Source organism: Ptychodera flava, chromosome 15, assembly GCF_041260155.1.
Source record: "Ptychodera flava strain L36383 chromosome 15, AS_Pfla_20210202, whole genome shotgun sequence".
Taxonomy (NCBI): Eukaryota; Metazoa; Hemichordata; class Enteropneusta; family Ptychoderidae; genus Ptychodera; species Ptychodera flava.
In genome coordinates, this window is record NC_091942.1 from 19,055,065 (window position 1) to 19,073,673 (window position 18,609).

General features: G+C 35.3%; 1 protein-coding gene across 1 annotated transcript in view; it reads left to right on the forward strand.

Moving 5' to 3' along the window:
• The window catches only part of LOC139151429 (uracil-DNA glycosylase-like), a 41,796-nt gene extending 33,741 nt beyond the window's left edge, over positions 1 to 8,055 (forward strand). The window contains exons 5-6 of the mRNA XM_070724227.1: positions 3,979 to 4,154; positions 5,632 to 8,055. Of these exons, the coding sequence (XP_070580328.1) occupies positions 3,979 to 4,154; positions 5,632 to 5,911 (456 nt within the window). The 3' untranslated portion in view covers positions 5,912 to 8,055. The remainder of the gene's footprint in view (positions 1 to 3,978; positions 4,155 to 5,631) is intronic.
• The last annotated feature ends 10,554 nt before the right edge of the window (positions 8,056 to 18,609 follow it).

The window sequence follows — 18,609 nt, forward strand, 5'->3', positions numbered from 1 at the left end:
CGAAAGGACAGTACATCAACATAAAACGACGCTAGTTTGTTATGACATGGAGGTAGAAGGACAGAGCGAATTCTCTCGCTCTCCACCCAGCTATTACTAACGGGCCGCTAAAGCAATAGATTCGCCGGTAACGAAGGAGCGTTTCGTGCCAAAAAAATACATGACAGCAACAAAAATACAATCACTGTGAACTTCATATTACAAAACATCATCAAATAAATGCTAAAAGCTTCAAAACGTCAAAATTCGCACAAGACCGAGAAACAAGACAGCGTCGGTTTGATTTTTCAAAGTCCTTGCCAGGAGCTGGTCCTTGGCAAAACAACGCTAACTTGTTATATGCGCATGCGCATATTAAGGAGAGACCCATTTGATTTCGGGGGGGGGGGGGTATGCAGGAAGTGGGTATGGGAACTTTTTTTGTCAGAGAGACAGCATTTTTTAATTACAACTGTCACACCTGCATCAATTTTTTTATCAAATGGAGTAGCAGTGCAATTTTTCAAATTTAAGCCAGTGTTTCACATATCACAGGATGGTTTTATATATTCATTTTACATTCCAACGAATGAAAACAAAATGGAAAGTCAAGTATATATACAACTTTAAATTATAGAACACTTTTTTGGCAAATCAACAGTGATCAGTACTATACCTGCTTTTCTTTATAACAGTCAATTCCTTTTAAGTTCTCAGGGGAGATGTTATCTTTTGTGGTCAGAGAAACAAGGCTCACACATTGTATTTCATTATATTTGTTGTTCCTCAATTTTTCTTTGACAACTTGTAATCTTTCTAACATATTTATGTTGAGAGAATAATATATTGGTTTTTACACTAGTTTATTGACTCCTGTCTTGTGTTTTCAATTTTCACAATGTACAGAAGTCAAATAGTCCCATCTAGAAATTGCCTGTACCATTGAGATATTGCAACAGAAATCCAGAAATATGATTTCTTGGGTCAGAAAAGGGAAGGAAAACATCGAGTGCACTGAGGTGTAAAGTAGTGAATGCTTATATCATAAGTGCTCGGAAAAAAAAAACACATGAGAATTGCTTGTGGTAAAAACATTTGCGCTGCCTATGGCAGCATGCTAGCAAAGAACACATGAATGAATTTCCAAAATTTTGCTCATTTCAACTGCATTATGACAATTCCTTTTTATTTATTTCTGTCTGTTATGAGAATTTTTTTTCTCAAGCCATTACAGGCTTATTTTTTTCTTTTATTTCACCTGGTGACAATTTTTTTTCTCAAAATCCTCCATACCCCCCCCCCCCACAAATCATGTGGTTCTCCCCTAAGTGAGTCCCTGACCTATGCGGGCCAGTGGATTACTTCCTCAGTAGAAACTGATATGCCTGCTGGTACCATCATTCTTCAGTCGATCAAAGGCGCCTTTCGTACAAAAAAATACACGACAGCCGCAAAAGTGCATCACTGTCAACGTCATAACTATAGAATATATTGAAATGCACAGTGAAACGTTCACAAAGTAAAAAATGTGCCGACACCGAGAAACAAGATGGCGTCCGATTCGATTCTCAACTCAGATTTTGTCCTAGAGTTGTGCGCATGCGCAGACGGTAGCTTTAACGAAAGCGAGTCAAAATCAAGTAAATATAAAATAAAAATGGATAAAAATATTGTTTAAAAATAATACAAGGCATGTATCACCAAATTTTGAACATTTCTGACGGCATTTCAACTATACGAACACCCATGCCAAATATCACAATAATCAAATCAGTGGTTTTGAGGAAAAATTGAAAATAGTGGTTTTCACAAAAAAGCTAAAAAAGTGACTTTAAAATGATTCAATCAAAAAAAGAAAAAAGACCGTTTGAGATACATGCCAAAGTGACCACCAGACCAAATTTCAGAAAAAGTTACTGAAGCATTTCTGAGATACCTGCGTCCACAGCATACGGCCCACTGTATGCAACAACAGAGGCCGCGTCATCACATTAGTACTTTGGGCCAAAGGCCCAAAGGACTAAAAATGGATAAAAATATTGTTTAAAAATAATACAAGGCATGTATCACCAAATTTTGAACATTTCTGACGGCATTTCAACTATACGAACACCCATGCCAAATATCACAATAATCAAATCAGTGGTTTTGAGGAAAAATTGAAAATAGTGGTTTTCAGAAAAAAGCTAAAAAAGTGACTTTAAAATGATTCAATCAAAAAAAGAAAAAAGACCGTTTGAGATACATGCCAAAATGACCACCAGACCAAATTTCAGAAAAAGTTACTGAAGCGTTTCCGAGATACCTGCGTCCACAGCATACGGCCCACTGTATGCAACAACAGAGGCCGCGTCATCACATTAGTACTTTGGGCCAAAGGCCCAAAGGACTAACAACCTAGATTACTGCAGGAGATAGTTGGCGGATAAACATAAGGGACTGGACAGCCTGAGTATATTGCATTATTATACACCTACTGCCGTGACCTATGGGAGTTTGACCGTCCAATAACTTTCTGTATTTTGTATTGTACGCAGAGTCCCGAATACGGGAGACGCGCGACGCGCCTGTTTGACCTTTGACCTAGCGATTATCGGATGTAAACAAACTATTTTACAGTGAGTTATAGACATAATAACAACTTCCACCAAAATGTATTCGTAGTATAAGGTTTAAAACACACTAAACACAAAACTGAGTCTAAATGCAATTGATTTTTATTTAAAAAAACTAATTAAATTGAAAACATTCAGCGAAGTTTGCTTGTACTGCACTGAAAATTAATTGGCTTCGTGCCAACGCAAGGGACTTGTACTACGGAGCAGTAGATCATATCGCGCGTGCCGCATCCCTCAAAATTTACCGTAGAATTAGTTTATACGGACGATTAATGGAGGAAGGTGTATAATAATAGGGTTATACACAAAATACAGCCCTGTATGGACCTGAGGGCTCAGTGAGTGACGTATTGGACTCTCCTTCGGCTCGTCCAATACCTCACTCACTGAGCCCTCGTCCATACAGGGCCGTATTTTGTGAATTACCCTTTAATATATAGCAGAATTGAACAGCAAATATGTTTGTCTTATGTAGCTGGGAAATTGCAACTTTATAGGAAGGAGAGTAAATTGTTTCAATACAATCACAACTGTAGGGAGGAGGGTAAACTGTTACAGCACCTTTATCTTTTTATATTTTCTAATTTGTTGTTTATTTTAATGCAACCTCAAAATCATGGTGTAAATTAATTGCAAAAATTTACCACCAGCCAGAATTTTTGGTGGCAGATTAATACAATTTGGTGGAAATTGCTATCATTGCCACTGATTATTTCGTTGGAACACTGAGCTTTTTTGTGAGGGAAAATTATACTATAGTTTGCCGAAAAGACTCCCATGTATTGATTTGATCTTTTTCAACTAAGCTGAGGCTATATCAGCCACATCTTACCTTCTTATAGTTGCACAGAAAATGGTGACCTTCCCCAAAAGGCATGCGTGAAATTTCATGACCCTTAAAATCATGCTTGTTTGAAAAATGGCAACCCACCCCTAAAACACTGCAGGCCCTCTCCCATGTGATTTCTGTCTATATAGTTCCTTAGCTGGGGAACTTTCCTATAGAGGGCCAACTTGAATGCCTGACAGGCTGTGACCATGCATGTTACTTTAACAATCATAAGCACACCCATCCAAATCAGTTCAAGATTCCTATTATATTGTATATTCTTTCAGGAAAAGTAATACTATCTTGTTTTGAAAGTATGCACTTAGCAATCAACAACTCTGTACTAGCTTGTGTAGCCTTTAATACATATGGCAAGCAATGAAATATTCTGCAGTTTAAAAGCTGAAAATCGTAGTGAATGAGCGTACAGTGACAAAAATAGCATTGGAATTGGTGCAACAAGGAATGGAGATTGTTTCCTTTAAATTAAAACAATATTGTTCTACTTAATTTCAACCATCATGATCATTGTATTACTTTGCATTCTTGCAGGCCACTGGATTGGCATTCTCCGTACCAATGGGCATAAAACCTCCCCCTTCATTGGATAGAATGTACAAGAAGTTGGAACAAGAATACCCTTGCTTATTCACTCGTCCTGACCATGGCTGCTTGGAAAGCTGGGCAAAACACGGGGTGTTTCTCCTGAATGCAACACTGACAGTTGAGTGAGTAATTAGTATGATTGAAAAGAATATTGACCATTTAAAAAATGAAATAATATCGCAGTTTAAAATCATGTATAGTTTCCAGTTCTTGAATTCCAAAAATATGAATGCCTGAATTTAGATCCTAGAGCTAATTGTAATACATGTCCAACTTGCCAATATTTTGCATAGGTTATAAATTTATTAATTACAGATAAACAGTATAGAAACTGAAATTGCTGATAGTGTCCTTAATTAAGAAGTAGGTGAAACAAGGTTTTTCTGTGTCTCTGATCCTGCTTAGCCTAACAGATGTAATTGTCAGAATTCCATTTTGAATTTTTACTTAAGAGATTATGTGGCTTCATGAACAATTTTTTTTTGCGTGTAGCAGCTTATAATTATACTGGGTCCACACTCTGAAACATGTGGGAATAATCAGTTTTCAGTCTTTCAACCTATAAAGAATGTGCTTTATGTCAGCAAACGAGGCTGCGTGCTCTAAACACATGGAATGTATATATGACCATGTACATTTGTACACTTATTGTCCGATCTCTTCATCATCCTTCATACAGTGTTCATGGTTTAGCCGATGAGACATTGGTCAAATATAGCCGATTACTAATTTTTGTAGGCCATCTTCCAGTGCAAATTTATCCATCATTGAATGGAGTTCAAGTCTGAACAACATATCCCCTTTCCTGCCACCTGTAAAAAAATTGTCTGAATGACACACATTATTTTACACTCTGTAGTGTTTCTACACACAAAATTTATTGAATTAAAGGAGATGGACATAAATGTAGAGCAGGAATGCCTTCAGCTGCATTTATTTGCTTTATTTTCAAGATTTCATATTCAAAATAAAATAAGTCTATGTTAACATATGCACATGTACTTACTCAAAGATGCTTCCATAAATAAATCTACCATCAACAACAGACTGGAACAGCAAATGCAAGTTTGGTCGAGATAACCGTGTATTATGAGTATACCAGTATAAGTGCCTGATGGCTGCCTCCTTGCAAATATGCAAAACAGTGTGAAAGTGGTGCATGCACGTATAAGGATTTTCACAGAAACAACACAACTACATCATCCTTTGGAGCAGACTGCCCTGAACTTACCCTCTCAGATGCTGAATTCTAAGTTTTTGTCATATTATGTTGCCAGTTTTTTGTTTTTTGGGGGCGGGACACGGTGGGAAATTTGTCATGAAGTGAAACCTTAAATGTACATGCCTATTCTTTCACAAATAAATGTTTATGTATACTGTTGCAACAGGCCAATTCTTCCTCGACCAGGGCACAATTCAAAGAAAAGCTGTTTAAGTTAAATTGTCAGATATTTTGATGTCAAGAAATGCAGTTCATTGGCCTTAAGAAATGAATGTTTGCCAGATTAGCAAAAATCCAAAAAGTATAAAGTTCTTTTTTCAATCTCTGTCCATTTGCCAGATGTAAAAAATTCATGACTGATCTGGTTTTATTCACAGAGCAATGAAACCAAGGTCCCATTCCAAAATAGGGTGGCAGCAGTTTACTGACGAGGTTATCAAGATTATCAACAGGGAACCAAGAAAAGTTGTCTTCATACTTATGGGTAAAGATGCTCAAGAGAAAGGTAAAATAATTGACCGGGAAAAACATTATGTCATCGAAACACCTCATCCTTCACCTCGTTCATGGAGAAAGTTCGAATTCTGTAATGTCTTCAGGAAGGCAGACAGCTGTCTGATAAGATCTCAAAGCCAGATTAATTGGTGCAATTTCTAGGGGTTTGTAATGTGCTTTGTTCTCCCTTTTCAATCTGTAGTCACGGTAAAGACGTATTTGCGACCAACGGTCTCATTTCCTACAATACTGTAATTGCAATCCTTGATCACATTATCTCACACTGCCTTTATTAGTCTATCAACATTGCCTCATATTCATGTATGTTGATTGACTTTTGCTTTCAACAGGATAGGTGATTCTATAATGTTTATGGACAGTCAAGAGCAGTGTGTACTGTGCCAATGGATTACAATGAAAGTTGCTTCTTAGACTTGGTTCGATATGATCAAGTCAGTGAATTTTTAGCTCCGCTGTCAGTGACGCGGAGCTTATCAATAGGTTGATTTTCCGTCGTCGTCCGTCGTCGTCCGTCGTCGTCGTCGTCCGTCGTCGTCGTCCGTCAACAATTGCCTTCTCCTCTGAAACTGCAAGTCCAATCGCTTTGAAATTTTATATGCACTTCACTTGGGGTGACCTCACTTCAGTTTGTTCAAATCGTGGTGAAATTTGCATATTTGTATTTTTGGGGCATGTTTTGGTGTTTTTGGTAAAAAATCTTCTTCTCTGAAACCGCTTGTCCGATTGCTTTGAAATTTGATATGCAGTTTACTTAGGGTGACTTCAGTCAGATTTGTTCAAATCGTGGTGAAATTTGCATATTTGTATTTTTAAGGCAATTTTTGTCATTTTTGGTAAAAAAATCTTTAAAAATCTTCTTCTTCAAAACTACCAGTCAGATAGCTTTGATATTTAGTACATATGTCCCTAGGGATGATCTATTTCAGATTTGTTCAAATTGTGCAGAAATATGCAAATTTGCATTTTTTAGGCAATTTTTGCCATTTTTGATCAAAAATTGTATTTCTCAAAAAGTACTGGTCTGATAGTTTTGAAATTCGGTATACAGGTTTCTATAGATGAACTAAGTAATATATATTGAATTTCTGATGAAATCTGTAATTGTGTATTTTTGGGGCAATTTTTGCCATTTTTGGTCAAAAAATGTGTATTTCCAAAACTACTCATCTGATAGCTTTGCAATTTTGTATACACGTTCCTACAGATCACCTTAATGATATTTATTGAAATTATGATGAAATCTGCAATTTTGTAATTTTGGGCAATTTTTGCCATTTTTGGTCAAAAAATGTATTTTTCAAAAAGTACTGGTCTGATAGTTTTAAAATTCGGTATACAGGTTTCTATAGATGAACTAAGTAATATGTATTGAATTTCTGATGAAATCTGTAATTTTGTATTTTTGGGGCAATTTTTGCCATTTTGGTCAAAAAATGTGTATTTCCAAAACTACTCATCTGATAGCTTTGCAATTTTGTATACACGTTCCTACAGATCACCTTAATGATATTTATTGAAATTATGATGAAATCTGCAATTTTGTAATTTTGGGCAATTTTTGCCATTTTTGGTCAAAAAATGTTTTTCTTAAAAGTACTGGTCGCTTTGAAATTTGGTATACAGGTTTCTTCAGATGAGCTAAGTAATATATTGAATTTCTGATGAAATCTGTAATTTTGTATTTTTGGGGCAACTTTAGCCATTTTTGGTCAAAAAATGTGTTTCTCAAAAAGTACTCATCTGATAGCTTTGAAATTTGGTATACAGGTTTCTGTAGATGAATTAAATGATATTTATTGAAATTATGATGAAATCTGCAATTTTGAATTTTTTGGGCAATTTTAGCCATTTTTGGTCAAAACATGTTTGTCAAAAAGTACTGGTCTAACAGCCTTGAAATTTGGTATACAGGTTTCTATAGATGAACTAAATTTGATCTTTTGAAGTTATGATGAAATATGCATTTTTTTTTTGTGGGGGGGGGGGGCAATTGTTGCCATTTTGGTTAGAAAATTTTATTCTCAAAAAACTACTCATCAGATAGCTTTGGTTGACATGTTCTTAGGGATGATCCGATGTGATATATTCAAAGTATGATGAAATCTTCAATTGTGTATTTTTGCAGCTATTTTAGCCACTTTTTTTCTGGCCACTGCATTGAGCTATCAAAGATTTCCACCTTCTTCATCAACATGTGTCAAAAATAGTTATTCTCTACATAAACACAGCGGAGCTATATCGGCCGCTAGGTCGCTTGTTAAAAAATAAACTCATTTATAATAGTTTTCTCTTGTGTCTCTCCTATTTCATACAAACCTATTCAGAATTTGGCAGCCCAGGCCAGATTTCCCCGCGATTGAATGCGTTACCTTTGAGTCTGCTCAGAAGTGAGATAGTTTCTGCCGGATTCACCGGTGATTCTGGGTGAAACTCCCCTGTATAGCGTTCACACCACTCATCGTGTCCACTCAACTCACACGCGCGTCTCACATGAAAACAAAATACAAATTGTTGCGTTGCAAATCACAGACTTGAACCAGCTATAGTTGCTTGTAGAAAATACAAATACAGGTCTTCCTTGGACATGTCACAGATTGTAAATTGGGAATATGAAACATAATTATTGTCTACCATCGTGAACAATAGAATTTTGCGTGCACTAAAAAGCTGTACGGAATGCTCGTTTCCGTAACACATACGGTTTCAAGGCATCCCATCCCCTGCGGCTATATCTGCGTGTTCACTGTTGAACGGTTTCAAGGGACTCATTGGATGAGTGCCCCTTAACATGTCTCGTGTGCACTCTGTACGTCTTGTGAAGTGTACACACACTATCCAGAACTTGCAGAAGCGCGTCCGAGATACATGTAACATTCCACACTTGTGCTATAAATTGGAAAAATAGTTGACAGTGCATGAAAACGGTCACTACTCTGATAATTTGATGCTCCAGTCATGAATGTAAGATGTATAATAATGTTATTACGAAAATATCGCAAAGGATGCACGAGGACATTGACGCCGCGCATCGCCCTCCGCCTCGCATTGGGCGATATGCTGATGCAATGTCCTCTTGCATCCTTTGCAATATTTTCGTAATAACCTCATTTTCATACCCAGCGTCATTTTTATAACCCTGGTGGAAATTAAGGGTTGGAGTAATTACAGACAGATCTGAGTTTATGACAGACAGGCTTAGCTGACATTATATTTTGCTTATGCTGAGTGATCTTACATCTGGAACATTGTTTGGATTACCTAATATGCTTGAAACTGAAAACACAGTAGTGCAGCTTCACTAGTTCAGAAATATTCAAGAAGTTTTAATATATGAACAAAAGTGAACAAAAGTTATTGTGTCAGGATTTTTTAAATAATGTGGATGCTGATTGACATAAACAGAAAAGGACGAGTCTTAAATTTGTCTTAAATACCTGAGCTGACCATGTTTATTGATAGTAGAATTAACCTAGCTGCTCATGCTAGCACTCAGTACTATATAGCACCAAACTCAACTTTATTCCATGAATCAGTTTTTTAGCTCCGCTGTCAGCGACGCGGAGCTTATCAAATAGGTTGATTTTCCGTCGTCGTCCGTCGTCGTCCGTCGTCCGTCGTCCATCGTCGTCGTCGTCGTCCGTCAACAATTGCCTTCTCCTCTGAAACTGCAAGTCCAATTGCTTTGAAATTTTATATGCAGTTCACTTGTGGTGACTACACTTAAGTTTGTTCAAGTCGTGGTGAAATTTGCATATTTGTATTTTTGGGGCAATTTTTGGTGTTTTTGGTAAAAAAATCTTCTTCTCTGAAACCGCTTGTCCGATTGCTTTGAAATTTGATATGCAGTTTACTTAGGGTGATTTCAGTCAGATTTGTTCAAATCGTGGTGAAATTTGCATATTTGTATTTTTAAGGCAATTTTTGTCATTTTTGGTAAAAAAATCTTTAAAAATCTTCTTCTTCAAAACTACCAGTCAGATAGCTTTGATATTTGGTACATATGTCCCTAGGGATGATCTATTTCAGATTTGTTCAAATTGTGCAGAAACATGCAAATTTGCATTTTTAAGGCAATTTTTGCCACTTTTGGTCAAAAATGTATTTCTCAAAAAGTACTGGTCTAATAGTTTTGAAATTTGGTATACAGGTTTCTATAGATGAACTGAGTAATATATATTGAATTTCTGATGAAATCTGAAATTTTGTATTTTGGGGCTATTTTCGCCATTTTTGGTCAAAAATGTGTATTTCCAAAACTATTTATCTGATAGCTTTGAAATTTGGTATACAGGTTCCTACAGATAAACTACATGATATTTATTGAAATTGTGATGAAGTCTACAATTTTGTATTTTTGGGGCAATTTTTGCCATTTTTGGTCAAAAAATGTTTTCTCAAAAATTAGTGGTCTGATAGCTTTGAAATTTGGTATACAGGTTTCTACAGATGAGTTCAGTAATATATAATGAATTTCTGATGAAATCTGTAATTTTGAATTTTTGGGGCAATTTTTCCCATTTTTGGTCAAAAATGTGTTTCTCAAAAAAAGTACTGGTCTAACAGCTTTGAAATTTGGTATACAGGTTTCTATAGATGAAGTTATGAACTAAATTTGATCTCTTGAAATTATGATGAAATCTGCAATTTCATTTTTTGGGGCAATTGTTGCCATTTTTGGTCAGAAATTTTATTCTCAAAAACTACTCATCAGATAGCTTTGGTTGACATGTTCTTAGGGATGATCCGATGTGATATATTCAAAGTATGATGAAATCTTCAATTGTGTATTTTTGCAGCTATTTTAGCCACTTTTTTTCTGGCCTCTGCATTGAGCTATCAAAGATTTCCACCTTCCTAATCAACATGTGTAAAAAATAGTTATTCTCTACATAAACACAGCGGAGCTATATCGGCCGCTAGGTCGCTTGTTTTTAAATGAACTAAGGATTTATAAGTTTTATGCTCTGTAGATTACTCTTGTGTATTGCAACTCTACTGTCTAGATATGTATGAATTTATAAATACATACATACAGAGTTCTATCACTTTCATGAATGTATACTTTTAGTGTTTATTTGAATCTTAAATCCAGTGCAGCTGCAGTTTTAAAAGAATACATAATTATCATGCTTTAGAATGTAAATTCTTAATAAAAGTATAACTTTCGGGAGAAAAGTATTGCTTTGTGATATGTTACTCCATGTTAAGTGTGTGAGACTGTGATGTGACCCTAAAAATTATCCACATGTCACATACTGGGTGTATATGTATTGGTATTCTGACAATATGGTATAATGACGGTTAGTTTGACTACATGGTTGCTATCATGGCAAATAACAAAGCTCTATATTGAGATATATCTGCATGGCGATTAGATGGGGATGTAATTCTTTTGTGTTTTATTAAGATTCCTAGCTGTTGCGTAGACTAGAAAATGGATTGTCTCTGGGAAATATTACGCTGGCAGAACACAGGTACACTTACACGATGATGCACTGACTCATTAATTGATCCCTTTAAATGACAATTTGTCTGCATGAAATTATTACAAGTTTATACACTTTATGCAAGTCAGACAATCACACTAGTCTTTATAGTAGTCAATAGATTTCTTCACAAAAATAGCAGGGATACTGTAGTCAAGGGATGAAACCTAATTCCCCCAGTGCTCATCAAACAAAAACTAAATAATGTTACAATGTATATATTTTCTTTTCACATATGAGCATAAAATAATGTTGACATATTCATACAGAAATATTTACTGTAATGTACATCAGTACATGGCTATAAAATGCTTGCTTCCAGGTTTCATATACACCAGGAGAAAGAGTGCATGCTGAGTTTCCACAAGATACGGTAAGGCCAAACAAAAAGATTGTGCTGTTCCAATAACCCGACCTACCTTATTTTTTACTGCCGACCCTAAACTTTTAGAGCTACGTAAACACGGAAGTTAAAAAAGAAAGAAAAACCCGAAAAATCATGTGTTTGTTACTGAGCATTTGATTTTTGCTTGAACGAGGATGTCTTTCATGTTTTATTTCCTTAAGCGTTTATACGGTACATTTTTCTGGAAATACTGTGGTCAGTGTTTGACTGCCCTGGACCCCAGAAAAATGCATATTTAAAAATAAAAATATTTTGAGAAAAAACAATTCCTGCCGACCTAAAGTAACACTATTTTTGGAAACCATGTTATCGGAACAGCACAATTTATTTTTTGGCCTAAAGGTTATTACAACCTATAAGGCTTTAGGATCATACACAGAGAGATAACACAGCTGACACTAATGTACATGTTGGAATGCATACATATTTGTGCTACAAAATTAAAGAAATTTTGTTAGCAGAAAGTAAGAGGGTAATAGTGTTAAAAACAAGGCAAATGATAATCCGTAACACGATGTAATGAAGAAATGAAACTAACAAGAGAGAAACTGATCGTTGTTAAATGTACTTTATACGATGTTAAACAAAGTCGTTGCTTGAATTTAACACTATCTTGAATTACGAACCTCTAGTTAAGCATGGCTGTGCTATCGGATATCTCAAGATAATTTTTTCAGTTTCATCATTGGCAGCATGTATAAGCTTAAACTTTGACAATATATGTCAAATTGTGCTGTTCCGATAACCCGACCTACACTATTTTTTACCTGCCAACAGTAAACTTTTTAGAGCTATGCAATCACGGAAGTTAAAAAAAAGAAGAAAAAAGCTGTAAAATCACACATTCATTACTTGGCATTTGATTTTTTGCTTGAACGAGGATGTCTTTTATGTTTTTTCCTTATATATGAATGATACATTTTTCTTGAAATGTTGTGGCTACCCTCAGTGTTTGATCACCCTGAACCCCTGAAAAATGCATATACAAAAATAAAAATATTTTGGAAAAAAAAAATTCCTGCCGCCCTACCTACCCTATTTTTGAAAACCATGTTATTGGTACAGCCCAGTTTATTTGGGGGGCCTTAGCTCCATGCAGACACGGACAGTTCTCATTGAGTATCACTTTATAACTACATGGCAAGATAAGTTAAACCAGATATGAACTGAAAATGCTCACGTGTTTCATTATATATTGCAGTTATGTGTAAATTTGAACCTTTGCCACATGTTTGCAACTTCATTGAAAGTATTATGATCGACATAATGAACAATAATCACCGCCGATTAATTCTAAAAGGTCATGAAGTATACAAATATGTAATTAGCTGAAATAGAAATATTAAAGTTCTTTGACTGCTGTCATTGTATCACCATTTATATAGCAAGTGTAATTACCGTTGGCCAAGTCCTTCAAGCCATATATGCCGAGCTGTGAAAGCTCATTAGATATGCAAATTATAAATTAGCTGACATGAAAATGTGAAATGACTTTCAATATTGTTTTAACCAGGTATAATCATCAATGTACATAGCATGTTTTGCCAACTTTGATCAAGTAAATCCTAGTATATATCCCTAATAAGCAAAGTTCATTAAATATGTAAATTAGGAATTGACTTAAGTAAAAATGCTTAATGATTGTCAATAATGTTGTATCATGGTATCTGCAATATAGTAGCATACAACTTTGGTCAAGTCAATTCAGATGTATATCCCTAATTAGCAAAGTTCATTAAATATGCAAATTAGGAATTGGCTGAAGAGAAAATGCTTAATGACTTTCAATAACATTGTATTATAGTGTCTTTAATGTACATAACAAGTTTCATCAATTTTGATCGAGTCAATTCAGATAAATATCCCTAATTATGAAAATTCATTTAATATGCAAATTAGGAATTGGCTGAAGTAAAAATGTCTTTTGACTTTCAATAATGTTATATCACAGTATCTTTGATGTATATAGCAAGTTTCAACAACTACAATCAAGTTAATTCAGATATATATCCCTAATTGGGAAAGTTCATTAAGGATGAACGATCGGTAAAATTAAAAGTAATGTCATTTCTCTAAATTGTCAATTTTTGGATTCTCCTTTGTAAGTATTATCAAAATGTGTAATAAAATATAGGGGTCACCGCGCTCGTTTGTGAGATAAATGACCATGAATTTTGCCATTTGTGAGAAAAAATGCTGAGTCAGCATTTTTTCACCAATGCATTTTCTATGGACAAAATAATTCAATACTGTTTATCTCAAAATTTAGCGCGGTGACAATGTAATTTTATTTGATCAGTATTATTTATTTCTCTAGACTGAGCTTTGTGCAAATTTTCATGAAAATGACATTAGTAAAAATTGATTTTCCAGCAAATTTCAATGTAATCCTATGGGAAGTGACAAATTCCACGCGCGCGGTACCGCTCGTACATCCTTAAATATGCAAATTCGGAATTGGCTGAAGTAAAATGCTTAAAGACTTTCAAAAATGTTGTATCATAGTAGCTCCAAATACATGTAGCAAGTTTCATCAACGTCGGTCCAGTCAATTCAAATATATATCCCTAATTAGCAAAGTTCATTAAGTGTGCAAATTAGGAATTGGCTAAAGTTAAAACGCTTAATGACTTTCAATAATGTTAAATAATAGTATCTTTAATATACCTAGCCAAGTTTGGTCAATTTTGATCGAGTCAAATCAGACATATATCCCTAATTAGGAAAGTTCATTAAATATGCAAATTAGCAACTATCTTTCATGTAACCCCTTAATGGTTCCCACTGCTGATATATCTTGGTGTGATCAACATTTGTAGTAAATCTCATCAAATTGTGTGCAGTCGTTTTTAATGTATATCCGATTTTTCTAAAATCATTAATTATGCAAATGAGCAAAAAGTAAGCAGGCCACATCCACCAAAAACTAATCAGTTCTTGCCATTTGCTAACTGAATATATGTACCGGATTTGATTCTGATCTTACAAGCCGTTTTTGAGATATCGGACCAACAGACAGACAGACAGACAGACAGACATCGCTGCGATATATGCTCACGTGTGTAAACATGTGAGCAAACAATCACATGACACAATGATAAAATATCTAGAAACTATAGACCTGTAAAAAATCCACAATATTTGACATCCCGATGCTAGACTTGTCACTTAAAAAAAGTTTCATATCATTATGGGCCACTTGCAGCATCTTGAAGCTTTTAGCTGTTCGGTTGGTTGATAACAACATACGATATATTCACATATGAATTAATGCATCAAGGTATGAGTACCTCTGAAGGAATTTGATTGAGTCTCGATATATGTCTTTTTGTTGTTTTAGGTTGCATTAACAAATACTGTTAGGGGGTCAGAGGAATGGTGATTGAAGTCTTATTCTTTTCAGATCCCTCTCAAAACCTTAAATCGGCTCCAATGTAAATGGAGGTGTCATCACTAACTTTGGCAATTCTATTGACGGACCTTATAATTGAAATGAAAGTCAGGAAATGAGGGAAATAGACAACAAAATTACGAAGCGTACTTGCCAAGTCTCATTATTTGGAATGTTCATAACAAAACTGATGAACTTGGACAGCAAACGTACGTTAAATTTATGAATGACTTTCAGACATGTAAATCCCTTACCATCACAATGAATGCACTACTAGCAAGTGACTCCACGGCTTCGAACAGCATTCTGCAGCACAAATGAAGCATTAACAAACAGATAAATTGAACTGCAGCTCCCATTTCAAAATGATAGAAAAGCTGGCTTTTGTAAAATTGGGAAGGTTTCTATGGACATGCGCAGCTTTTCATAGTTTCTCCCCTTTCCTCTGCTGGTGTGTTTGTTGTTGACAGCGTAGTCAAAGTTAATCTCGTACTACCTTATAATACTCTAGTGAAAGCATCAACAGATACTCTTGCTTGCTTCAGTGCATTATGCAATCAAAATGCACAGTACTGTAGATTTCCCATAATTCATTATGATTTGTATCCTCGTAGATTCCTCAGTGAAGTCTCCCATGTCTCCCATGTGTAGACAAATTCACAGAGTAGTTGTCAAAATTTTGAAAACGTACTTTTGAGCACATCATTCTTCTCAATTCTCATTTTAAAGATTTGGAAAATTATGCATTATTTAGAGAGAAGATAGCATTTTTGTAAAATTTTCCACTGATTGTGTCTTCAGCCATACAGAATAAAGTGATGGAAAGTAGGGAGACTAGTTGCATCTGTTTTGTGAAATAAAAGGCTATTGATTTTTTCCAATGGAAGCGACAAAAGAAATTTGCATTCTAAATTTTCTCTAGTTGACCCCTTCAGTTCGTCATAACTTGCTGCCCAAAAAGCATGGCATTTGTAGTACCTAAAGAATGTGACTTTTACGGTTGTTTAGTGGTTATTTTGAAACTTTCACTCAAATATCTACACATACTTTTACTAAAAAATATTTAACAGTTATTCTGATGCTGCACATTATTGCTTGCATACAGAACTGAAAAAGTTATTTGGAAAGTAACTTTCAAGGATACAAATCAAAGAGATTTGTGGGTAATTTATTGTACTGTGAAACGCATCAGATAATATGTAACACGGTGGTTAAACTACATAAGACTGCGTTCACAAATAATGGTGAGGAGGGCCTGGAGGAATCACGATTAAAATCATTTTTTCAGATCCTCCCCCTAATACCTTCTAAAATTTAACGTCCCTCCCCTGTGTATATTATCAAAATTTTTCAAGTCCCCTAAATTATCATGTAGCTGCATATTTATTAGCGATGCACACAGAGTAAAATTAAACATGGGCAGACTTCTGCTTGCAGATGTTTGACACTATATACCTGTTCTTAGCAGTTTGTAGAGCCATATTCCTAAGGCAATTAAGTTCTTAAATTGATTCATTTTTAAAGTCATCAGTGGACTATTCGGATTTATCAGTCTAAGTCGTCTTGAGTTAATCCTACTCTGGCTAGTCAATGGCATGTGTTGACGAGCACATAATGACAATCATGAGAGAGTATCCAAATTGTGAATTTTTGGCGACATTTTCCCAAATTGTGAAAAAACTTATCATAGTGACCTAACAAAAATATTTTTTTCAAAAGTACAACACATATATTAGACATAGATGCTGCTCAAAATTGAATATTTCATAAAATAAAGATTTAAATCTTTAACATTTTGGCTGTTATAATTGGAAATTTGGTAAAAAATAATTCCATTTAGTCGCACATTTTTTCATTTAAATTAGAGCCCTACTGTTCAAAGATTTACTTTTGTTTTATTTTACAATGAGAATGTGAAAAACTTGAAAATCAAGCAAGGTGAGCCCATCTTTTTTCATTAATATTTGATTTAATTCTCATATGCCAGAATTCAAAAATCCCTCTTACTTTCAAGTCTCCTGGTCCTCCATATCATGTGTTGCTCTCTGGCTGGATCTTGTACACAAGTATATATCACTGTCATGAGCGTCATGTGACCCAAACTTTTCTTCAACTACATCAGAGTCCGAGCTATCTCGGTCACTGCCGGTCTGCAGTGACAGTGGCACTACAGTAGCAGCCTGGCAGCTGTGTAAAATTGATAATTTTGACAATGTGTTTGTTCAGTTTATACAACTGCATTCTTGTTCTATACTCCCTACTACATGTTGAACTGTCCAGTATTCAGCTTGATAACAGCTTGCGCATGTGTACCATGCATTTGTCATTAAATGACTTGCAGTCTGGACTCTAATTCAATTATCACTCAATGCAATACACATTTATATATACAGGCTTTGTCGACAAACAGAATATTGTGTTCCAGCATACTGTAGGGAGACGGCAACAAACTCATTGTACAGAAATATTGAAAATTATCAATAGTTGCAGATTTTCTGCCGGAATGGCCCACATGTTTGGTTTTCTAACAAAAAATCTAACCTGTTTAGATTTTTTTGAGATAAAAGTCATGGAATGTGACAAAATTGCTCTAGATTTTGTTTAATTATTACTTATATTAGACAAATATCAGAGAAAGTGGATGACATTAGAATAATTTACATGCACCTTGGAATCAGAAAATGTAAAAGTAAAAAAGAAACCAAAAAATTTTCGGGTCCCCCTAAAGGTAGAACAAAACTTTCAAGTCCTGCCTCTCCTACCCTCAAAATTTTCGAATTCCCCCATGAATTCCTCCAGCCCCCTCACTGTTTTTTGTGAACGCAGCCTAAGACTGTCAATCACGACAAGTATGTGAAACAGTAAAGAAGAAAAAGAAATCTTTACAAAACCAGTACTAAGATGAGACCAACACACCTATTTTATTGCAGAAATCTTTATTGGTAATACACATCATATGGTCAAATGCAGTGAGATGCAAGAAGAAATCTGTGCGGAGACTTAGACACTTATAGACCCCTGCCCAGTGTCCATATCCCTTGGGATGAACAATTTTGCTAGACCCTATGCTAGAACCTTGTGTGGGATGGACTGGACTGGACAGGACAATGTGTGGTGTGGCATTGGATTGAATATTCTGTAGTGGTTTTTTAGCTCTATTTTCATGAAAAATGTGAAGTTTAGAACGAACTCATGGCCAGTTGGTGAAATTATAGCCTTTAGATAGAAATACCTATTAACGGCATGGTTCAGGTGTTAGATTGTCATGTCAGGAAATTTACTTAGATTATAATTTCAATGGAAAACAACCTACACCTTTATAATCCTCTTACAGACAAACTCGATCCCTCGGATTGATTCCCCTACCTTTAAGGAAATAGGTTCAGCCCTGTAAAAAAACATTTTCCATTCATGTCACATGTCCAGACAAAAATCATGAGCCCCGCAGCTTTAATAGGGACTGGAAAGAAGTAATGTTGGGGGGGGGAATGTTGGGGGGTGTCACACTAGTACTGTTTTTTCAAAATGATGCTGCAAGAAAACAAGTGACCCCGGA